This window comes from Glossina fuscipes, unplaced genomic scaffold (genome assembly GCF_014805625.2).
Source record: "Glossina fuscipes isolate IAEA_lab_2018 unplaced genomic scaffold, Yale_Gfus_2 147, whole genome shotgun sequence".
NCBI lineage: Eukaryota > Metazoa > Arthropoda > Insecta > Diptera > Glossinidae > Glossina > Glossina fuscipes.
In genome coordinates, this window is record NW_023998490.1 from 759,780 (window position 1) to 785,929 (window position 26,150).

The 26,150-nt window shown below is 34.1% G+C and overlaps 1 protein-coding gene across 6 annotated transcripts in view; it reads right to left on the minus strand.

The window, feature by feature from the left end:
• LOC119641136 overlaps positions 1–26,150 on the minus strand; it is a 132,551-nt gene that overhangs the window by 85,683 nt on the left and 20,718 nt on the right. For all 6 annotated transcript variants that reach the window (XM_038039600.1, XM_038039599.1, XM_038039603.1 and 3 more), the window contains 2 exons: positions 10,239–10,458; positions 10,053–10,159 (listed from right to left, as the gene is read on the minus strand). In XM_038039600.1, coding sequence (XP_037895528.1) covers positions 10,053–10,159; positions 10,239–10,458 — 327 coding nt within the window. The remainder of the gene's footprint in view (positions 1–10,052; positions 10,160–10,238; positions 10,459–26,150) is intronic.

A 26,150-nucleotide genomic window follows, 5' to 3' on the forward strand; every position in this document is an offset into this window, starting at 1 on the left:
AAAAAAAAAACAAATTACAATATAAAAATATTAATAATAATTATTCCATAAAAAAATTAAATTTCCTAATTCGATAAGCGAACGATAAAATCCTTACTAAGCACGTACTTATTAATTTACATTGTTAGATCAATGGCACTAAAGAAAAAAGAAAAAATGAACAATTAAGCCAAGATAAGATCGATGTGTAGGAAAGTGAGTAATTTTTCTAAATTCGAACGTGTTGAAAGTCAATCACCTATATCACATGTGACTTTCCTACATTTTAAAATTTAATTGCATTGTAATGAAAGCAAAGCGAAAAAACATGTATATTTTATCGAAATATATCGAAGAAACTTATTTACTCCGTTTATAAGGCAACACTGCAATTAAAAGTAAAAGTTCAGTATTTAATTATTGAAATCGTTAAAGTACTAGAAAACAAACTTAACAAATACTTACAAATATATAAAGAGTAATGAAAAGTAAAAGTTTAATAAGATTTCAGTCTTTAATTGCTGGAATCGATAAAACGTACGTACAACGTAGGAAACAACAAATTTAATGTACATTTATATAAACGAACATATTCACCTATCCATTTTCGTCCTTTTAGTGGACAGTGGACTGTGGATGTTGCACTGTTAACTAATGGCTCTATAAATTTTGAAAAAAATCATCATGAATCATCAGTTTAGCTTTAGCTCCTCTCTTGTGAGCTTTGCCATATAATTTGACATCCCTGGCTAGCTTTCTTCCATAGTACGGGCTTTACCTGTGCTTACGACTTTCTCCATCTCACAGTAAATCCAGTGGCGTAGCTGCTGGTTGAATCGCCCTTGGGAGCTATCATTAACATGCTCCCACACGTGTCACATACATCGGCTGCAGGTTGGGTGAAACGTCAGTTAAGAGAAAAATTCAACCAATATGCCGCGAAGGGACTCATGGGTTTTGGTGAGATCGGTTTTTCCATTACGTTTTCAAGTAAAGAAGATCTTCAGCAGACGAGACTTGAATCCCTTCTTAATCGGCTCACCAACACCCACAAAATTTTAGATCGAAAGCTACATGAATTTGAAATTGCGGATTTTTACTTATGGCCGACGTGTACTGGTTATCGCATTTCCGGCCTAAAACGTTAGATGCCTCTGCCAAATACTTGGCTTGGAAATTTTGTTCAAAAAGAAACTCGAATGCTTTTGTTAAATAACGATTTGCATGCTATAAAATTGCTCTTCATATTTTCACTTTAAAATTAATTTTTTCTCAATTCTTACATGTTATGGGAAATAGATCAAAGTCGTCCGTATGGCGGGCGGATACTCTTTTCAAATTTGATTTCTACTTCTCTTCTTCTTTGCATCCTAGCTTAGTAAGGCAGGTAAGCGGCAAAACGAGTGTACGTCTAAATGAACACGGAACCTGACATTGATCAACACTATATGTGACACATTTAATGAATGGAATCTCTGTTGTTTATATTTCTGAACATAACAACGGGTAGGAGGGACATGTGTGCCACATTTCTAGTTTTCGATAATGGGTATTATTAACTCAAACGATGTTGTAATTGTCACAACAATGTTATTATTTATTGTTACAGACATTACTGATTGCATTCGTCACAGCTTTGCTGCAGACAATAAAGCTTAACTTTCTGACATCTTTAATGTATTGACATATTTTTCTTTTTACTAAAACTTCTACTCGAAGTTTTCTTTTTGCAAAGAGCATTGTAATCACTTATGTGTTGAAAAAAAATCCCTACTCGCTTATGTGTATATATATACAACTATATATATTACTTGTTGTAAGGGCAAACAAGTAAACATATGAATATACGGATGTGTCAACGCAAAAAAAAAAAAAAGAAAAGAAAAACTTATTTAAACATATTCTTATCGGTAATACTAACTACAATGTCAGCATATATACACAAACATAATGGGTAAAACAAATATAACTACTTATTGTAGGACACAATAAAATAATGATAATGATAAAAATAACAATAACAATAATAATAATAATAATAATAATAATAGTACAATATATGAAGATAAGATAAGCGAGTGAGGAAATACAGACAGACAAAAAGAGTCAGCCTGTCGTACAGTGATATTCGCATAAGATGAGCGATAGGGCATGAGAGACGGAGAGAGAACCACCATAAGACAGCTACAGTCATAATTAATGCAATTCTCAATATTTGTGCACAAAAGTATTGGTTTTGTGTTTGTTTACACTAAAACTACTAACTAAATGCACTCCACACACACTCACTTTATATGTTCGCATGCATCAAGTTACGTAGAAAGATACTACACTCGCAGTGTCGTTGTTGTTGATATTTTGCAATAGTAGGTAATTAAATCTTTGTTAAACCAAACAACAACAAACATTACAATTCTAATAATAAATATAAACAATGCACGCCTCAGCAAGAGAAAAAAGAACGAAAACCGTTTACTCAGCTTTTCTTATTTTTATGAATATCTTGCCTGAACTGGATTTTATGGTCTTTTTTTTTTCTTTTTCGTTTTAATTTTTTCTTGTTTTTCTTTAGTGTGGATTAAAGGAAGGAAACAAAAAAAAAAACAAAAAAAAAAATTGTATGTATGTATAAACACAAAAAACCATTAACCTTTGTATGAATGATAAGCTTTTTAAATATTATATTACTATTTAACGCGCTTCTCTTCTTCTTGCTAGTAGTTTATATTTCCGTATGTATATACGTATATACGTGGATATATGTTTTTTTTTTTTTGTGTTTTTTGTTTCTATAAATTGTTTATTTTACGATTTAACGTTTTTTTTTTTTTTTCTTTTTTCTTTCTTGTTACTTATACATCCATTTTTTTTGTTTTAATCTTTAAATAAAAAAATAAACAAAATGTAAGCATTACTAATAATTGCCGATAATTAAAGTGGTTATAAATAAACTTTGTTTCAAATCTCTATTCGCAAGTTTATTTAACTGTTCGCTAGATTTATTCGAGAGAAGTGCTTTTTTCCTTTCCCCTATATAATTAAAACATTTCATTATTATCGCTACAAAATCTATTATTTACAGATAATATTATATACATGCTAAATGGGTTTAACCACTTTGCCATACTATTTTGTTACAAGAGAATTGAAAAATTTGCAATTTATTTCAAATATTCAAATTACTTTTGCAAAACTTCTTACTTTGAATACATATATCAAATTTATTATATCGTAGGTAATATTTTCTTTTGCAAAAATGTGCAAATGTTTCAAATCTTGAATACAAGTATTTATAATGTTTAGAAGAGCAGCTAAAAAAAACCGTATTCGTAATTAGCATATGGTTTGTAGCAAGCATTTCAGGCATGCGTTCGATAACTCTTGCTCTCCGCAGTACGGACAGAAATAGCAATCAACCCAACTAAGTAGGTGTATAAATGCTCAGTATTGCTAATAAGCGTTTAAACAAAGGACCGTCAGTAGACAAACAAACAGACGAACATAATTTACATAATCTATTAGGATCATTAAAGTATATAGAGATACTTTATGGAATACCTTGCCCGCTCTGCCAGCTAGACCAATGGCAAGAGCATTTCCCTCATTCTTCTCTCTACTGGTCAATGGCGGATATAGAATAGCGCAAGATCGTCCGTCAAGTGTTCACTTACAGCCATAATCAAAATGACGTGTGCAATCAAGCTTAATAATCATTTGGATTCCCTCAGCCAACGTCAGGATGTCCCGCTTTTTATCATCATTCTTGAAGTTCTTTTTCACTTTTGAGAGTGTTTGAAAGCAATTGGGCGCTTATTATGCGCTACAACGTTTCTACTATACGGTATGTTTAATTTATGCAGACGTACGTAGCATGCAGAAGGTCTTAAAATAGATGCACCTAAATGTCTCCCCACGTGAACTTGTGTTGAAGCAACAGGTCGCAAATTTTTAAGGTATCTTGATGAAGTTTATCGCACTGATTTGCTTTGACGCAAGGACGAATACAATTGAAAATGATTTCTTGGGGCATTTGACCAAGATTTCATAGTTACAGGATAAAATTATTTTGTATTTTTGAATAAATTTTCTAATGTGTACATTATTAAGCATAGAGAAAAGTCAAGCTTTTGCCGGTTATTTGTTCCATTCATTTCACATTTACTTGAACGTATTTGGCAGTTTCCTATAGATGTTACTGTGCATTACAAATTTTCGGCTAGCAAGGTCACTCCAAAGTGTATTAAATTAGTTCCGACCACAATATACAGACGCTCTTGACTTGAAAAATGCTCTATGGCTTGAGAAAATGCCAAGAATTTTTTCTAAAATACATTCACATACACATTCATAAGGAGGAGGGAATCCAACAAGGACGGATGGACGCGAAATGCACAGCTAACTGCTTAAATCTTATAAAGCATATTAATAGAAAGTTGTTGTTTGTGTCTTGCCGATATACCAGAGTATATGCAGGCAGAGAAACCTACATATTAGGAGCGTTTCATTCGAAATCAATATGTATTTAGACAAAAGATTTCGTCTAACATCACGAAAATCTTCATAGATATAGAAGCGAAGAACTTTTTTATCTTTATCAATCTCGTTTAAGTTTTTTCTTTGCTTTCAATCAATCTCTGTTTTCCTAAGTTAAATCGGAAATATTTTTATCTAATTTTTTTGTTTTACTTTCAAAATTAAACTAGAAAGAAAAGTAAGGGTTTTTCGAAAAACGATATATTAATTAACAATTGTTCTCCGTAATTATGATTGTAGATACCCTGCCCTTTTTGTCCGAAGACTGATAAAATTCGACATCATCACAAAATCTCGACGATAATCTGCTGTCACTGTTCAGACTAGCTTGAGATCTATATAAGTGGAGTTCTTATGAAGGGCTATAAACAACCACGATAAAGACAAATTGAGCATAAATTTTTTTTGTGGTTTGTAGTAGACCTTTAGAAAAAAACCAGAGTTCAACTATTATAGAAAAAGACATATCGCACGCATTGTCGCAAAATGCATATTAAATATTGTTTTCATCCAAACAGATTTTTAACGCAGCCCCCCGAGCATTTCTCTGTCTCGTTTAAGTTTTTTTTTTTTGTCTGCCATTACGCAAATCTGTTTTGCCTTTCCTATTTTTCCTTATATGCATGACGGAACTGTAATAACGAACATCTTTTTTTTTTTACCATTGGCATGTTTGTTTTTATTCGTAAGGCAACAATTTGACATCATTTTCAAGCTACAGACAACTTATCCCGAACTGGTTTATTTCTATATGTAGAATGACTTTAGAAAAACAAAAAGTGACACCACCTAAACTATTCCGACATTGCATTAAGGAAAGATCTATCAAAACTGAAACATTATCAAGTATTCTGAGAGAGAACATAACTAATATCGTATAGCACCCTACATAATACTGATGGCAAGTCTATGTAAGAATATTATTTTTAAGCTTTAAGCTGCTACTGTATATATTATTTCGCGTGCGAATAGGTCGAATTATGTGCCAAAAACGCCTTCTGCGGGTAGCATCACTTCTAATGTTCAATGCAAAGGAAAGCGCTGCTGATAAACATCGACTGCTTTGAGTGACGGACAATGATATCACATAGCCAACATTGCAGCATTGTAAGTGAAAAATTGCCAATACTCGTTATTGACGACGAACCCTTATACCGATTGCTTCAAGGCCATCCTATGTATTGAAAGTTACCAGAGACGCATAGCTTACCGAAGTATTTTAAAAGTAATAGAACTGCTGCTAGTGAACTAATAAAATTGAGTGGAGTTTCAAAGAAAGATCGGTCGCCATGTAAAAAAGAAAAAAATTCATCGTTAAATATGGCAACACTCGACTATGTATTGTTTAACTCATCAACTAAAGACCTTGCCAGATGTATTCGGTACGGAGTGATACTTGATTAAGTAAAGCTTCTTACACAAGATTAGCGAAATATGAGACTTACCGAGAATAATCTCAAAAGCCAAGTTTTGAAATGCGAAAGTGTTAATGATTAATTTGTTTCCTCTTTTTTTTTTTAATCAAGTTGTGGTTTTACTAGGCAGTAATGCTTAATGCCAATAAAAAACTATGACTTTATTTATATATATTAACTTAATTTATATTAGCAAAATTAAAAAAAGTATTTTTTAAATCTTTCTATTGATATGTAGTAAAACTTATACCGATAGGGAGGGAGAGCATAGATATTTTGAAGTATGTAAAAAATAGTTTATAATTCAAAAAGTTCTGTATAAGTAGGTTTGTTCCCTTATCTTTAAAGCTCTCAAACATTTCACACGTTTGTTTATGCGGTCGGCCTACCTGCTCCCATATGACTATGCGAAGCACTCTTACATACAGCCTTGTTCAGTCTCTAACAATATATTGAAGTATTTTAAATAGTTTCGGGGGATTAGCGAAAAAAAAACGGAAAAGACGAGGGGAAAAAAGAAAAAGACCTTCAATCCTTAAGAAAACATTTTAAATGTCTCGAGTGCCTTGCATACTTGAATAATAGCACATTGTATCATTGAGATTAGATAACCATCTATCTATCTATCATGCTAACATAAGCGAATATCAACAAGCAAATCTGTCTCTGTAATTACTAATAAAAAGCGGAAAGAAACTCGAAATCTGTTTATAAATCAACCAAAAATATATATAAAAAAAAAAAAAAAAAAAAAAAAAAATATTTTTTATATAATTTTCTACATTAATCGGCAATTCTCATAATCACATAAATACGACAAGAAAGACGATATATGCTTATCATCATTAGTAATCTGCGAGAGATTTTTACTTTCATTATTTGCTCAGCTTTTCCGCCTCTTATCACTATTGTAGATAATAAAAATTAAGCACCTTTTTAATAAAACAATTTGATCTTTAACTTATAAAAGCTTATATTTTTTTTTATGAATGTGTGTAGCACAAATTGTTTCAGCGATAACCCTCATCACCCATATACTATGTAAATGTATATAAATGCATATGTATATACATTTTTTAAATCTTCTCCCATCATTTACGTTACATCAGGCACCTTCTTCGCCGACATTTACTGACATTTCTTATCTGCATTGTGGAAGTAATTTCAACATATACATACACATTAATTCAATCTTATTCATTCATATGCGTATATATATATGTATATGCTAAGAATACCGTTATTGTTGTTGCTTCAGCTTTTTATACTCTACAGTACTCGTGATAAAGGGTTACTTATATTAAGTGCGGATGTACGGAGCACCCAGAACGCCGATCCATATAAAATCATAATCCGATCAATTCGGAATACTTTTCTGAATAGATCTAAGCTTGTCTATTCGTCTGCGTGTCTATCTGTACATGCATATTTGTGTTTAGCCCGCAGGCTTCAATCTCTTCGATATTTAAATGTTGACTCAAGGAGAGTCTTGTCCGCGGACAAGACCCACTTCCATACAATTTATGAAAATATACTTAACCTTTATGTGACAAGATGGTTCTTTGACGAAAAAAGTAAATTTTACTAAAGTTTGACTATATCAGCTCAGCTTCATTATTGATATAGGCTAGGTCGATATTGCCCGGAAACAAAGTTTTTAACTTTTTGATACTTCGCAAAACAAAATGTGAATACCGGGATATTCTAAGTTATTTAAACTTTTCACATGGGGGAATCCTTCCATTAAGTTAGAAAAATTTATGAAGAACATTCCTGAAGCCTCATTTGTCTATTAATACGTAAAGACGTGAGGAAATCTCAATTAAAAAACGCAAAATTTCGATTTCGAAATGTAAAATGTACTATGTTACATAACCTAAAAAGCAATGAGCCGTCAAAACGTGATATATGCTTTTCATTAACTTCATTATTTGTTTTTTTTTTTTATATATGTATGTACATATAGATGTGGTCAATACTCTAAAAAATTTCAAAATCTAAGAGTTCAAAGCAAATTCCAAGCTACTGCCCACAATTACGCATACGTAATAAAAAATGATTTTTGTAACTTATAATTTGTTTTTCATTGGGCATCTAAGATTCGCCCGAAGCCGAGTACAGAATTCTTACTTATTTTTGCATTTGTATTCATAACATACAACATGCAATGATTTCATATCGCTGCAAATTAAATGGACTGATCATGTGAGAAGAATATAAATGCAAGCAGCAGCAGTAGACGTTGATAGAACAATATTTAATTAACAATGAGAAAATTTTCCACATGTTTATGTGCACATATACATTTACATGTAAAAACGGATGAATGTATTAGACAAAGAGTAGACCTACTAAAGCATCGTTTGCAAAGTAAAAAATCTTCAATAAAATTATGTACGTAGAAAATAATCACCAGATTAAATATTTTGAGAAGCACACTAAGCTATGACCAGTAGGAGATGTATATTTGTGGGCGCCGGCTGGCCCTGATGTAATTACAACATAATATATAAAAAATTAAACTTCTTTCCCATTCTTCCGTAATCACATAATCAACCATGATTTTAGGAAATTTCTTCAATCATGTTTTGCATCTTCCTTTTAACGATTTGAATTATGTCAATCTGAAACAGCGGTCAAAAGCCGTTTCGAATATGTATGCGTTACTTGATTACTATTACCCGATTTAGATCGATGCCCTCTTGTCTCGTCTACCACAGGTTCGTACAAAATTGACCTAGAAATTTGACACTGCTGAAAAACTAAAACTTAGAGCCTTCCACAAATGTTGACATAGAATTTGGCTCAAATATTTATCAGAACCAACGAAAAGTCTATCGATAATGTTTCCGATTAGCTCACTTCAACCCCTCATCGTTTGCAATGCTCACAAATAGCTTGTTAAGGCATTAAACTTTTGATCTTAAGATTCGAGTCGATCTAGCTTTGTCTGTCTATTTATCTGTGGACGTGGGTAGCGTCATAAATAGCAAAAAACCACAAATTAAATTTATCGAGGATAATTGATACAGCAGGTGTGGAGATGTATGAGTTGGCAAAAAATGAATTTATCTCAGAAAAGACAAATTTTATATAGTTCGTTATGAATGTTGATATTTTCGTTCTTTTATTTTAAATAACCAATCACTCAGGGGACTTCACCTACGTCTAATACGGGAACGGTCAGAAAAAAGTGGGGAAAAAGAGAGAGAGAAAGAGAGAGAGAGAGAGAGAGAGAGTGGGAGGTGTGCTAATATTAGTCTTATGCCTCTATTGACCAAGTCATTCCGATATGACGATTTAATAGACGCACTTGTTTGACGATGCGTTAGTGCATCTCTAATATTCTAATGTATCTTTCCTTTAATTTATATATTATGCAATACTTTATATCAAGATCAGTAAATCTACCTCTACAGAAGTCTTGAAATGATGCGTTGGGATGTACTCGTAATAAAACTCAAGTTAAGCTTTTGACAAAGAACTCGTTACATTTTCGATTTTCCTCAGAGTAGTGTTAAAGACTCCTTAAACAAAGCAAGCTGTTTCTTGCACTTGAGTGGTCTGAATCTTAACTGAAATCTAACCGTAACCTACTTTTCGGCGTACATTCGTTGAGAGTCAGATTTCAATGACGAAATGTGACAAATAAATTTCTTTAATACTCGTACCCGATAAACTGAGACGATTTCTACTAACAGTTGTGGACGATTTAAAATATGCCGTGATATTACTGCAAGGATCTTAAAAATTCCGAGTGAAATCAGTTACGAGTTGCCCATTCCATGCCTAAATAAAAAAAAGAAGAAGCAATTTTTCATAGCGTAGTAGTACGATCAGGGTTCGTCTCGAAACGAACTATTAAATGTTAAAGTGTTCACACATTACAGCATATTTCTCGCTTAAGCCCATATCAATTTATTAAAAAAAAAAAAAAAAAAAGAATAATAAAAAAAAAAAAAAGCAAATAATAATCGCATTAACAAAACGATTAAAATGTTGATAGAGTTATATGTCGGCACCGCCTTATAAGCTATAAATAATAACAAACTGTCTGCATGTGTGTTTCGAAAAGTAAATGGAAAACGATTTCAATATTACATGGGAAAAGTAATTTATAAATACCTTTTCTCCCGTCGCTGCTGTCCCCACACTACCGGTTGTCGCATTTTGACCTCCTTCAGCACGACTAGAATGTTTCTCATAACATGTTGAGCAAATTTGTACCATACCTGCCCACCGCATGTAAATATTTAACAATAGGAAATATTATTATTATACGGTAAAAGAGCGCGAGGTATTCGTACTCACCCTGCGGACTAATTGGACTAGCATTTTTAAAAGCGGTCATTGTTTTAATAAACGGATAGTACGGTTCCCGTTCGGCATTAGGACAACAATACACTAATCTCAGTTGCGAGGATGGTGTATCGTTGCCACAAGTGTAACATACAAATTTTGCACGCTCCACCACCGAAGCCGGCTTTTTACGTAAAAAATACGCTCTTTCACTTTCTGGCGTTTGATTAGTCTGCAATGGCACAAAAAAATAAAAAACAATAAAAACAAGAAATAAAAACAAAACATGTAATAAAGAAATATAAAAAAATAATATGGAATCGCCACCATTACGAGATAATTAAATCAGGTCACATCTTGTTATCGTAGTGTTACATTGTACATATGTACTTATAGCGCGGTACTTATTATATATATATATTAAAATTAACTCGTTTTTTATCCCCTGCATCACTCGTTGCACAGGGTATACTAAGTTTGTAGATATGTTTGCCACATCCACAAGAATTTGAGATATATCCCAGGTTTAATTATATCTATCAATTCGAAATGATCTTCTGGCCTGAGGAGTTACCCTTGTGTCTCTAAGTCTAACCATATGTCCTTGATTTTCTGTTCGACCGACAGATCGCAATTTTTAAGATATTCTCATTAAATTTGATACACTGACATCTTTTAGTCCGCGGCCAAACCCTATTGAAGAAGGTTCGGATTGGGTCGTCTTGTGTGACCATTTACCCTGTAACGTATTTTAAAAAGTCGTTACACATACAAATTTAGACTTTTCACAATTCGATCGAGAGTATTTTAATAATCGCTGGCAAACACCATTTTGTGATATATTAAATTAATACAGAAAATAAGGACGATATGAGACCACTTTTTTAGGCCCCTTCTCATGCACTATACACAAATTTTTTTTTCTACTAAGATCCAAATTCGATGGGAGAATGTTGATTTGACATATGTATAAGCTCAGTTCAATAAATTTCAGGATCGATCCCCCTTGTATATAAAGTTTCTTATAAATGGCGAATATTTATAGTGCAACAAAGCTTAAAGTTTTGATATTTTATAACGAAAAGAGTCGTGCAGGCTACTGAATGTCTGGCTTTGCCCGGCTGCTTTTGCATAGAAATATATTTGCTAAAACCATTTATGATTAGCCCACGCCCATACACAAAGCGTGGGCGAAATAAACTTACATATCAAGTTGCATAGATTTGCATGGTATGTGGACAGTATGTGGGATGTAAGATGTTCGCTACTTGGTTTGTCCCGCCTATCTCATGAACTAAATGGAGTTTTCACTATCGCAAGCTACTGATTTAATTTAATTAAGTCCACTTAACCACCTTTATGTAACTACCCTAAGCGACTACGAAAATATCTTGAAATTACATTCAAATCTTCCCGTTCTTAATTTTATTAAAAAGACGATCTTCTTCTGATGAGGAAAGAAAACAAAGAAAGTCATATTCGCCTTTGTCCCTTGGACTATACGGACCAATTTTACCCTGATACTCTTTATCTGACCTAAAATATAATTATATCAGTTTTCATTTTTATGCTCTGTTTGCTGATCGTAAACTTTTATACAATAGTTTAAACTTATTTCCTAAAATTCAAATTAGTGCATAAAATGTGAGTTACAGTGTGCTTTATATAGACGCGGTTGCCAGCGGATCACGTCCAATTACGGAGTCTAAATTTAGCCGCGAATTAAGACTGTAGATGTTGAGTATCGACTTTCTATTTCCATTTTTGTGATCTAGAGTTTTTCAATAGCACAGGGACGAGCAGGCCGACGGGGTTTAATCGGTTCGATCGAATCTGCTTAAGAACATATATGCCTTATTAGAGATTTATGTCGCAAAGCAACTCCTATCCTTCCTTCTGCTGATTCGAATTGCCGTTATATAATGGAACGGTCCTTTTCGAAAAACTGTATAAAGTTTTTTGATTAACTCTTCTCCCTCTTTGCAGAGAAGTGAAGAAAAAATGAAATGTAAAGTTCAAAAATTCAACCCTTTTGTTCCGTGCGCAACCAAAGCGTTCTGGTCACCTTAGGTTAAAATAATTCGATTTTCTGTTAGTGTAAGTTAGACACGTGTTCTTTGCCAAGTATCTAATTTTTAAAAATTCCTTAATAATAGTTCCCGAAAGAGGTTGGTCGCAATAGAGTTTCACATTTGAATGTGTTTCCATAACCGCTTTTTGCTAACCTATCAAATTACGAAGAATTGTTAAAAATAGTCCCCATAAGCAGCATTTGAGTTTCTTAACTTGTTTGAAAGGTATTTTCATATAGATTCACGAAATGTTCACAAAAACATATTAATTTCCTCTATGTTTGAGAGTTGTTGTAAAAGCAATACGCAAACGTGAAGTCTAGTAAATAAAATTTAAGGATTTAAGTAAAACTATCAACCGTTTACTCTAAACAAGAACAAAAAATAAATAAATAAATTAAACTTTTGCAGTAAACGTAACAAATACTTTTTTAAAATAAAAATTTTCAGCCCAATGATCAAATCCCTCTCATACATGCATGATACATGCATATACCTAACTTGTATCACGCAAGAGGTGTACAATTTATTGATTATTATCTTGAAAGATCACACTTGCAGAGAGTGCAGTAACTCATATGTTAAGACGTTAATATATGGGATGTCTGTAGATACAATATAATACAAATGGGCCTTAGTGGACTTTCTTTAGATAATTTACGGAGGCTGATGGACTACCAGTTGCGCCTTAGCATTTGCGTCTAACTATGATAAGGTGACAACCACTCTGCGATCATCTTACAAGAAGCGTTGCATGTAGAGCAAGTTAAGAGCTCCTTTTAGTCCAGCACCAAATTTTCTCCTCTGATTCATTCAAAACCGCAAACTCACATAAGCTAATGTAAACATGACGTATAAACAGTTTCCAATTTTTGGTTCCGCAAGATGAACTTTATGAAAAAGCTTATATCTCAAATCGGGGACAATGAAATACATAGATGTTCCAACATTTTGTTCAAAATTGAGCTATACAAGATTCTTGGGGACTTTTTTGGGCATCTGTTATCAATAACAGCAGCAACGCTGTTAATTAGCCGTCATTTATATCCTTTCTCTCTCATTTGTGTGGACACAGACTCCCTTAATAATTTTGAATAAAATGTTGGAACATGTCTCTGCTAAATATCGTTCCAAAATTTTGAACGAATATCCCTTAAAATCCATTTCACTGTCACTATCTGCTTTACTCACAATAATTGTGTGTGGATATGTTCCCAAGAATCGTACAAATCTAGCGACAAACTTAATATACGTTTTGAGGACATGATTATCTTATATATGTATGAATGTATGTGCATAACTTTGTTGAAATTTGTTGTTAATATGTTATATCACTTTTTTTTTGCTGTCATGCCTGACATGCGTTAGAAATATTCTTTCATAGTCATTTCGTTCGTTTTCATGTATTATTTATATCTCTTTCCGGCTTATTTAAAATGTCAATAAACCCGTTCAAGTGCTTTTTATTTTGTACAGATCGAAATGTAGTAGATCGAAATGTGTTAAGTTTATGATTTCATTTGCAGTTTATGGAAAAGTTAATTGCATATTCTGACTTACGGTACATATTGTACAATCTAATAAAGGCGTACTACACGAAGTTGGAAAGTAAATTGTGTTCGATCTTACATTTGCAATATCTGCGTTCAAAACCAACGGCCAATTTAAGTGTATCTTTTTAGATCTATTTATTATTCCAAATTTATTTCGTCGCCTTCAAAGTATTCCCCCTTCAGACAATATACTTATAGGTCAACCAATCCTCGAAACAGTTGTTATAAACGAAATATAATCGAAATATAAATGACCTTCTAAGCTCTCTCCTCTTCAGTTTGTACCTCTTCAGGCGAATCAAAACGTTCCCTCCCTTTCCGGAGTGGTCTTTTGAGTTTAGGAAATAGGCAGATGGCACTTGCTGCTGAGTTAGTTGAACACAATAATTGCAGGTCGACAAGATTTGAACTTTTAGCTAAACGGTCCCGAAGAACCAATGCAGAAAATGAGTGTTTGTGATACCAATCGGAATTTGACGCGCTTTAGGCGGAAACTATCTTTTCAAAGATAGTTGTTTATTGATCCCTTTGAAATGCCAGCACCGACAGCAAAGTCACTAATTCTTAATCGACGGTTTCTGTATCGAATCTTTGTGAGTGCTCTTCTCGTCTTCACCCCGTTCTCGATCTTCTTTTAAACATTATTTTCCGACAAGGTTTGCTCATCAAAGATTTCCTGTAACATTCTGATCGTTTTTGCTCGCATTGTAAAAATCGGAAAAAGTACTTGTTGTGTCGTATAACACCAAGCGGAGCTGAAACACTAACGGAACACTTGTAATGGGAAATTTGGTACCGGACTACCAATTTCTTATTGTCAATATACCTGCGCGATTTTATTTGAACATTGGTATTAATCTTTGATCACGGTATATATATTTTATCGTAACGTAAAATGATCGAGTCTCTTTGTTCTTCTTTTCCGTTGCTTAACATATATTCCGTAATTTTAATATCTTAATTTAATTTTAGTTAAGAGTGTGCTAACAAAATAAAGATTGCCTTAACACGCCTACACTACTTGACCACTGTAAGCCAAAAATTATACTAAACAGTCGACAGCAAATTTACGTTAAAAATTTGGCACCACATATAAATAAGTAAGTGCCGAAGTGGCACGCTAGACGCCTACAAGTTTGTCCAAATATTTCCTAGAGTCGTAAAAAAAGCCAAAGCAGATATGTCCCCAAAAGCCTAGAACTAAGAAAACACTACGCAGCTTTCATTTATTGGTTTGAGATGATGGGTACCTTAACTGCCTGAGCAGGATCCTCGAGGATTTGTCGAAGACTTTCATTCAATATGGATTAAGGTAATCTAAAATGCACGTACATAACACTCAACATATCACTCAATATATTCATAGGACGAGAAATAAGTGCAGGACGACGACAGACGGCTGGCTCCGTATGGTTTTTATGTGTCGAAATTTAATGCGATTCCGACCCTTAGTGTAGAAATTCCAGTTGTTTTAGTAACGCTACATACAAAATTCCGTGTTTTCTATCATTTCACAAAAACAAATGTAGCGCCATTAGAACAACCTGTAGACAACTTGTAAACTAATGGCCCGAGTGTCATGAAAATTTCATACTTTTTAAAATTCATATAGTTTCGCCAATAGTGGCGATATCAATTTACAATCCTACGAACTTTTGAATGATGTGTTATATAGTATTCCAAAATCCCAAAATATACGCAAGATTTAAATATGCCGCCATTTGTGTGCTAGTGTTGGCAATACAAAAAACGAGGATTATTTGAGAGCTGATGGTTTAAAGTTAGGGAAAATGGACGGTTACATGAGAGAGAGCGTTTTCACTGTTGAACAAGTTTCGAAAAATTATGAAATTTCGTACAAAGTATGATTGGAATATTGATTTAACTGCGAAGACAGTAATTAACATCACTGCATTTCTTTTGATGGAATTATTTGATACCGAAGGTCTATGCCACCACGCCCACAATCACTCTTACTCTTACATTGAGGCAAGAGATTCATCGCTGCATCTACGAAATTCAAACTCACTTATGCAAAAGTGATCATGGAAAGTTTCAATAATGGGCGGCGTTTGTGCCCAAAGTGCCATTTCACGGGTAACCCTATCCCACGTACATTACGATTCAAAAAAAAAATTACAATTGAAAAAAATAATTCCGTTTTCTGCTTAATTCAAATCTTGCGTAAATTTTGGGACAGCGATTACTTTATAGCACCACCAGATGTACACATCTGAGTATTATTGGCGGGCGGCAAACAGCTCTGGGTCTTTCTTAATAGTATCTACTAAGTATTACTGGCTATCCGAAGATCGCCAAATTGAGGATATGTAGCACGCTGATCAAGGGTCCACGCTGTCTACGATTATTGAAGCGTATACCTAAGTATCGTAAATAGAATGATGAACGTTATATATGCCTAACATTACCGCTTTAAATGGTAAGTGCAATAAGTAAGTGGGATCATCCAATAGTTTTGGGTTTTTTTCTTTTTTGCGCAAATGCTAAAATTGTTTTCTGAAATTTATTTTATTGTTTTGAACGTGTTAACATACATTTTTTCCTCAATTATAGCGCAACACATACACAACCTTTCATGTTATACATGAATCTAAACAACATACGCACAGAATGACATGCACATAGATGATGTATGCATTTCTACAAATACAAACTCGTATACCATGGCGCTTATAATGAATTTGCGTTGCTTCTAAAAACTCATACAGCGGAACGAATGACTCGGTTCTTTGAAAACAAAATATAATAAAAAAAAAAAAAAGCAAAACAAAAAACAAAAAAAAAGAAAAACGAAATAAACAAATAATGTAAAAATAATATAAGAGAAATCTACGTTCGCCGTAAAACGAATCTTGGATACCTGCATCTTGAACAATAACGGAAAGTTCTTACGCCCTTCAAAAGGACAAAGCATGAAAATATGGAAGAAAACATGGATAATCATGGCCTATCTGCAAATGCTACAATTTTCAGTTCAGTTCACTTTACTAATGTCTAAGCCTAGCTTAGGGTAGCCTAGAAATTTTCGCTTATTTTCCAGTTTAAAGCTTAAAATAAATTGTTTAATGGTTTCTTCAAAAAATCTCTGTTCGAAATCAGCTAAGGTGGACTCGTCTTCAATTGTCAAAAAATCATGTACCAATAAACACGATATTTAGTGCGGAAAATCACGAACAAAGTACTGCCAAATCATATCATATTAGGATTTGAAATGAATACGGATTTCACGTCAATATATCGAGCTTATCCTTACTATCCGAATTGAATAAGCATACCGATGTTTGCTTAAATATTGCGAGATCTGTGATGCTGAACTCAAAATGTTACTAACAGAATGTCATAGTTAATGTACGTGCTTGCACCGCACTGTCGATGATTGGTATTAAAAAAAAAAACCATGTATAAACACACATATACATACATGTGTAAATAAACCGTTAGTCGGAACCATGATGATGTGATTTTAATGAACCTTTGGCTTTCATTGACATCGCGTTGCTTAAGATTAAAAGTTTATCATTATTTCGTTGAAAGGAAGCAAACAATAGGTCAACGCAAATTATAAACAATGATTTTCAATTAAAATAAAAAATTTTTTTTTCCTAATTAACGTTCTTTCTGCTTAATATACGGAAAAAACTTATGTTTATTTTAAAGCGAATCCCAAGTACAAAACCTTCAAATTGAATGTATATATGTAGACATATGTAATATAAAAATGTTTGCGATTTCATTTGAAACAATATTCAAAATATACCGCACTAGATGTATATAATGAAATATGTAGACCGTATTGTGACATCCTTACGTCAAATTCTTAAAATAAATTATCAGGTGCACGCACGTATTTTGATCAGCGACATCCATTGGATAGAATGATAAAGTAATGGGAAGTATCGATGTATGTAACCTCTGCACATAATATAACGTTTTTGCATTTAGCATTACTGACTTAGTCTGCGTACACAGGCGCTAATTACGGAACACTCAAGATTGCATTTTCTACATTCATTACTTTTTTTTTTTGATTTAAAGCAATCTGCCGCCGAAGTCCATCTAGCATTTTTAGGAACTTATAGTGGAATTATTTTATCGGCTCCAAAACGTTGTTTTGGGGTCAATGAAAAAGTTCAAAGATAATCAATTGTAAGACTTATTGAACTCAAATCCTCAAAGAACTTTCGGACATCTTAGCATCTGATGGAGCAACTATTTCTAGACGTTTACACACGATTGGAAAAATCCGAAAGGAGTGAAAATAACTATCATGCGAATTGAGTGAAAATGCAATTTCGAACCATTTCAGCATCGCGTTTTTGTTGCTTGCGAGACAAAAGAAGAGTTAGCTTTGAAAAGTGGGTCTACTATGACTATTATCCCGAGAACAAAAAGTCAAGAGTTATTGCAGGAGAGCCGTCCACATGGACATCGAGGCGCAATATTCTTGGCCGTTAACTTCTGCCGCACATATGGTGGGATCAGCAAAGGTGTAGTGCGTTACAAGCTGCTAAAACCGAATGAAACTCTCACTGCAGATGAGATTACCTATGTTAATTGAATAAAAGGAACCATGTATTCTTGTAAAAAAGACCAGCAGTAACGGTTAACAGACACATCTGCTTGCATGACGACGCTCGGCCACACGTTGCAAGAGCTCGCGTGGGAAGTTTTGCCGCACCCAAGGTATTCACCAGACACGGCTCCTTCTTGCTTCTGACTACCTCTTCTTCAGGTTGATGGAGCTTGGCTTGGCTGGCACGCAGTTTTGAAATGCTTAGAAAATGCGTAACCGGGTCGATGATTCGATCGCTGTCAAACCGATATATTTCTTTCTATCGACACGGCATCGCCATGTTGCCAGACAGATGGGAAAAAGTTGTAGAAATTGATGAAAAATATTTTAATTAATACTAATCAAAATACATGCAGGCACCTAATATATTTATGAATTAATATATTATGAATATGCATAGATCGAAGATGTAAGTTTGAGTTGTTTGCAAATTGTTGTTCAGTATAAATGCAGTCGAAGCTACAGAAATGAACAAGTCGACTTGAACAGAAAACGACACAGTTGGAAAGCGTTTTGCGCGAGTTTGGTTAAAATCGATGAAAATTTGCTTATGTCTCCACTTCCCCAGTAAGAGCAACCAAGGAAATAATTTTTACCTCAGGTTTGGAAGTTTTACAGCATCCGCTGTATGCACCAGACCTGGCTCCTTCCGATTACCGGATTATTCGAAACGATGCAGTCAGTCACATTGAACAGATCAGCAGATCTGTGAAGTTGAAAACATGCGCAAAATGGTTCAATGCCTACTTCGCCTTCGAACTTGCAAGTTTCTATCGCGAGGTGGTGCGTGTTTCGATTATTCAGCTCTGTAGCAAGGGTGATTTAAATAATGTTGAATGTTATCATTTGTTTGTGTTCCTATTATTATGAAAAACCATCATGTGCCACAGTCGAACCATTAATATTGGCGGTAAAGTCAAAAAGATATGGAGCACGTATTACCCTCAACCTAGAAATCTTTCCAGCGACAGCTGATTGAAGTGATTATTGAAGGAAAAGGTTAACAAAATACATACAAAAATCTTACAAAATGATTTTACGATGCTTTCGGTAGTTGAAATTTTCGTGCCTTTCTCTATATTCACATATGCTTGTGGCTTAGTAGTGAGGGGAAAAATTCAGGCCATTTTCTAACACGATCAGCGCGTAGCTGATAAGAGTCGTGATTGCCACGCCGATATGCGTAGGTTCAAATCCACCTATGGCTCGACCTTTCGTGATCGTAGCTGCAATAAGTGATCAGCCGCCAAAGGCATAACACATGCCGAATGGTGCACACTCAAGAGCATGCGACTACACTTTATTGCTGTCTTGTCATGCTATTCGCTCTGACCGGCTCTGACAGTGTTGCACACATATAAGGCCTCCTCCAAGTGATTGGTCACATTTAAAAGAAAAATAATAATAATGAAAAGCACTCGTAGAATATTAGTTTTTTGAAATATTATCCACTTTCCATTTTGTTAATTCCAAAGTTGGAGAGACGAAGTCATTTCGCTTCGGCTCTCATTCATCATTTTATCGGAATTACGTTTCGTATGGTCTAATTCTTTTCTCTCTTATTCTGCGTTGGTCTGGTGCTTTGTTCCACTCACCCGTTATATCTCTCTCTTTCTCACTCGATCGTTGCCTTTCGGTCTTTCTCTCGCTACCGCCCTATCATATTCTCTCTTATTCATTCACTTAAACACGTTCTCTTCGTGTCTTTTTTCCTTCTTTTTGCATTGTTGCAAATGTTACAAACGAAAAGATAAACCTAATTTACTCCCATACTGCATTGATATATATATAGAAAAAAAAAAAAAAAAAAAAAAATTATATAAAAGTACCTATTGTCACTGAAAGTAAGCAGTTTATTAATTGTAAAATATAAAAATTAATTGATGTGATAATTATAGCAACAATGTTTTAATGGAACAATGCTTTTCACATTAATTAAACGCTATTTAAATACCAAAGAAACGTTTTGATCCCTTGATTACATTTTCCATTCAATTCACAAATAATATTTGATGTTGAAATCTAATGCTAAATTAATTTCAAACTAAAAACGAATTTTGTATGCCTTCGAAATAAAATCGAATGGATAACTAAAGCAGAAAAGGTTTACTATTTTGCTTGGCTGCTGACTTAGAAAACCTAATCCTTGATATTTAGCGTAATAGGTCTGATGTGTAACTTTGCCGATATATATGGCAATATGTCTACATAATTATGGCAACATATCTGGATAAGCAATGTATTTTAATTGCAAAAATATCTCATTGAAATCAATCAAGAGAATAATTGCCACTACGGAGGAACTCGGATGAGTTAACCTGAAAGCATTCCTTCTACCTACCGTACGACTTTACTGAACAAATTATTACCAAGTGAGACAAGCAGAAATATTATACTCGGTCATGGCCGAAACTTTTACACCGATAAACGACTAAGAAAGAGGGAAAAGAACTAAATTTTCATACTCTATTAAATATTAGATGGATGCGGCCGATTTTTTCTAATTTCAGAATAAGAATTAAGAAATTTATATAGCATATGTTCTGTATTTTATGACCAACAAGCAAAAAACATGGAAAGCAAATGTGTTCACAGTTTTTGATGCATGGGCGTGAGAGCATTGAGGGCGTGCCCTTTACCCGAATTGGCCTATTTTCCCAAATTTGAAGGTGACATCTTCATTCTTTGCGAATGGTGACAGACTACCAAAGATACTACACGTTTGGACAGAGAAACATGCGCAGGTAAATTCCGAACTCGAAACCGGCTAAGAATTTATATACTTTATGTGGTTTTCGAAGGTTGCTTCTCCGTCATATAAAGATATCGAAAAAAAATTAAATTTTGATACACTATAATATTAGGTAAGCGAGGTCACTTTCTCCCATTTTTATACAGGTACTACAGGATCACCCATAAAATGTGCTTTCAAATTTTTACAGGTTTATCCGTGTTCTCAGTTTACGTGTCTTCGATCGATTTGTCCCATTTTCAATAGCAATCTGCGTGCAAGAACTTCATCCATATTTCGATGCTGGTCAAGCTTCTATAAAAGCTTCCTTCTGGGCATTGCAAAGGTTTTAACAAAATGAATATACTTCCAAATATCGGTGATAGGTATAAAAAAAAAAGAAAGCCAGATACCAAACGCGAACTAGTAAGAAGATTTTGTTTGGCTTGGGGCGCCCATTAAATCCCCAGCATCTAGCATCACAGTCTGGGTTAAAGCATTCTCACATGTCTTTAGCAAATGTTTATATCAAACCTCCTTTCGACATCTGCTTTTTAGCAGGAAATTGTGGGCCATTTCTTCGGATTAATTCATGAAAAAGTAATCAAGAGAATGGGAGTAAACTTTTTGCACAAGTTTGTGCGTTCGTTGGAGCAATTGAAAATAGTTTTGTAATATTTTTTTTTAAGAAAGATATCATTAAAGTTTTCATTGCCCCATATTTCTACCCATTGTTCGAAATTTTTAGCCTAAAACGGAAATTTAAAAAAATTCTTCACACATTCTTCAAAATATTAAGCGACGCTAGTTTCCGGGAAAATGCGTTTGAACTTTTAAGTGATAAGAACTTTAAGTGCGACTTTCAGATCAAAGATTTTCAACCCAAGAGTGTCAACCGTCAAAGCATTCTGAAATAGTTAAAGAATCGTTCAATGAAGGCGATAAAAAATTGGTGACGAAAAATTCATATGGTTTGACACCTCAACAACGCATAGCATTCGTTTTCCCTTGTGTCCCGCCCTCTACTGAGAGCATCAAAGGTTTCATCGAAAATAAAAGAAAAATTTTCACTTCCCCGTAGTGGTATTCGTTTAAACCTTGAGTGTCTATTCACTGGTATAATGCGTCATATCAAAACGTCTGGTCAAAACTTTTAACTTATCTGCTCTTAAAAAACAATATCCTGTGAATCTCCCAAGAACGAGTTTGGGTGGGGGGAAATTCTTCAGAAGAATACAGAAAGAAATACTGGAAAGAATTTCCTTCACATTTGGTTGGACTTGAGGAATATTTTTGATATTGATTTGTTAGGAAATTTCCATAGTCGGTGAGTGCGTGTTTCGAATACTAACAAGAATGTTTGCGCATGAAATTCTTGTTAGTTTGTCTCTTTCAGCAACGTTTTTGATGCTGATTGATTCATTGTGAAGCATTGGATGGTACGTAGACATGTTAGAGTGTCCAGACCTCTTTTCATCTTAGATACTTTCATTTCTTCTTTAGAGAATCCTTTTAGGGGAAACAAACACATGTGCATTTCTGGATCTCAGGTGTTCACTTATTCTTATTTGAAAGCGGACTTATGCTCTGTACTTGCCCTTCGTCGACCTTCGTTCTAAGAAAGAAAAATACGCCCCGGAAGCTTAAGAAACAGTTTGCATCGGATTCATTCGATACTCGGAATATTTATGTTGTTAACACTCGTTATGATTCTATTTAATGAACAACTACTGCTCTGCAGCAAATTAACGCAATTTCCATCCTGAGAAAACTATTTACTTTAAAATCTAGCAGTGTAATGATATTTCTTTTTCTCTTTTTTTTTTTTTTTTTTTTAGAATAATGCCCCTTTTTTCTGTAAATAATTAATTACCTTTTCATTTTGTTTATCCTTTAATATTAAATATGTTTTCAATTTTTTATAATCCATCCAACCATTCGTTGTTGTTGTCGTTGTGGTTGACGTTTTTGTTGTGTTCTGCGTTGTATTTAACGTTTTATTTAAATTTCCATTGTGAAGTGCAATAATAGCGTTATTGGTTGGATGGCCGGCTGCTATTGATGGAATGGTAGTGGATACAGCAGATTGGTTAACCGTGGCAGCAGTAATTGTGTTGTTGTTGGTGGTGGAGGCATCATGAATGCTTCCATCAACTCTAACACCACCGCAATTACCGACTATCGCATTGCCACTCTCACCACTTAACGTAATTATAGTGGTTTTAACAACCACATCATGTTGATTATTATGGTTTGAGTTCGAGTTAACGGTGTCACACACAGTGGCAATGACCGTATCATTTTCTGCCATTTTTTGTTTCCACTTATTGTAAACCATTTATAAATTTATTTTATGTGCGTATGATTGAGTCTGAAAATTTATCTATCTTTCTCTCTCGCTCTCTATCTATTTTTCTATATGCATACAGTTATTTATATGGATTAGTTACACATACACAAAATCTGTACACTCTTTAAAGTTATTGCTTGCTTGGATAAATTTGTATTTGCTTTTTTTTCTTTACGCTACACTTGCACTTTTTCGTAAAATATGTTATTCAGTACGATATGAAAAGATAAGACCGATCTTATTATACCACGTTTGAGCAAATATAATTTTACATAAAAAATGTTTTCTCTTTCTAGGCCCCAGAATTTATTGACTGATGTACTATTTTCCTAAATGTGTATATATTAACATATACATATATATATATATATATATATATTTCCTATGTGGATTTTGCAAAAAAATTTTCGACCACAGTCCCGGTATTTATTGACCAATGGTTTCAATATACATATATATACACTTATGTCCAGACTGTCGCTTAGGCGAGTACACAAGCCGCGTGACTGCCAAGTCGGTATTCTTAGGTACGAATCTCAGTACGGCAAACCATAACGTTGTTGTACCTATATTGATCTTCATACCCATATTGATCTTTGCTGTTGCTTCATAGTTTTTTAAGTCTCTAATCTTAAAAGAGTTGCTTAATTCAGCTAACTGTCTAAGTGTAGCAAAAAAGTGAATGAAAAAAATGAATGTGTTTTTTCTATGGGAATTTTGCAGAGAAAATATTTTTTTTCGTTCTGTCCCTGGATTTATTGACCAATGCATGCATTCATGTTTGTTCTGTGTCTGTGCATAAGAACTATGTGTTTTGTAAAGGAGGGCAGATTTATTTATTATTGCTTTACGCTTTGATTTATGCTTAACACTGATTTGTTTATATGTGTCGGCAAATATATGCCTACGAAAGTTCAAACATACGTGTCAAGTGTAATTTTTTTGTTTTCATTTTACAATAATTTCTTTTTTTTTAAACTCGCTTACAAGTGTTTTAATTTTTCTTTGATCGTTTTTTTTTTTTTTCGTTTACGTGTATTTCGTTATGCACTTATTTGAATGCATTCGCGAAAACCGTAATTAATTTCCATGTAAATGCGAGCAGTAAAAACCACAACATCAACAACAACAACACTAATACTATTAACAGCACAACTAACAACTAACAGCAACAACAATAACAGCGTTAATGCATCCCACAAGAAATAAACAATAATTTAGTTTATTGTGTTAACGGTGAGTAACGAAACGAAAGCATTCGCGTTTTATTCATGTCGCGTTTAATGGCTCCATTACTAATTCATCCATCGACCGACAGACTTACACTCAAGCCAATTACATATTCAGTTGTTGAGAAAAAAAGAAACAAAAAAAAAAAATTCAAAAAAGGCAAAAAAAAAAAAAAAAGAAAACGAATTAAAACCAAAACACAACATAAACACGCGATCTCACGTAACCGACCATAGACAAGTCAAACACCGCACACTGTGTATATGTATATACCACATACACTATAAAAAACACAAAGTCATGAGCGGGGGGGAAAAAGTGCATAACAACAAAAAGCACAAGTTATATTTCTAACATTGTTTAATTCTCTCTTATGACGATTTCAGTTTTAGAAGTGTGCGAAGGCTTTGGAAGGGAAGTTCAGTTGCTGTGGCAAAACGAAAAGACTTCTCTTTAAAAGACTTGCAATAGCCTTAACATAAAAAGAATATTAGAATAGAGGTTTTTTAAGGCAATAAACATTTCTTCCCAACTTTTCCTAATTCTAAATTCTTCCAATTTCCGCACTTTTACCTTGTTCACCTTCACCATTTTTCGACTCACATAATAGTTGTACACTGTTGATTTAAGCGTAGCGTCATTGTAGCTTATTTCTTTCCTTTTTCAGTCGGGGGATGTGTCGTACCGACATAGGGAGGTGATGGTTGCAGCCTAGTTTATGCCTTTGCGACTGAGCCCACTCTATAGCCGCGACCAAAACGAATTCTACCGCTTTTCTTCAGAAGTTCCCGTTGACTTGAACATAGTTTCACAAAATACCTGCATGAATCTATAGCGACGATTGTAAACACTACGATTTTGCGGAGGCAGTTACACGCCTTACATGTGTGCCCCGAAGACTGCACGCAGCAAATGTGATGCAATAAAAGTGTGCAATGATGCTTGCAGGCACCGTCACACAAATTTGCTATGACGCTTGCAAGGGTCATCAGTATACAGGGACGCTCTTATTCAAATCTACCATAGGCCAGGCCAATCTCATTATATTTTTATCCAGACCGAGTGTTTGTATTCGCATAAACAAACAAGATTTGCAAGTCAGCTGTTACAGCTCCTTCTAATACAAGCTAAATGAATTTAACGAATACAAATACCCTCTCAAGCCCGCTACCTCAAAGGGATGTTCGCCTTCACATAAGTAGAAATTGTTCAAATAAACGAATTTGCAGTGACGCTCGCAGTTATCGATGCTATTATATTCCTATTCCACTTTAATCCCCCACTAATCGACGGCATTCTTGACTTTGCTATCTAAATACAAAAAAACCTTTCGTCGATCTAACCCACCCTAACGCATCCTGTGATAGTTATTGCATTAAAAACCACTGCAATTT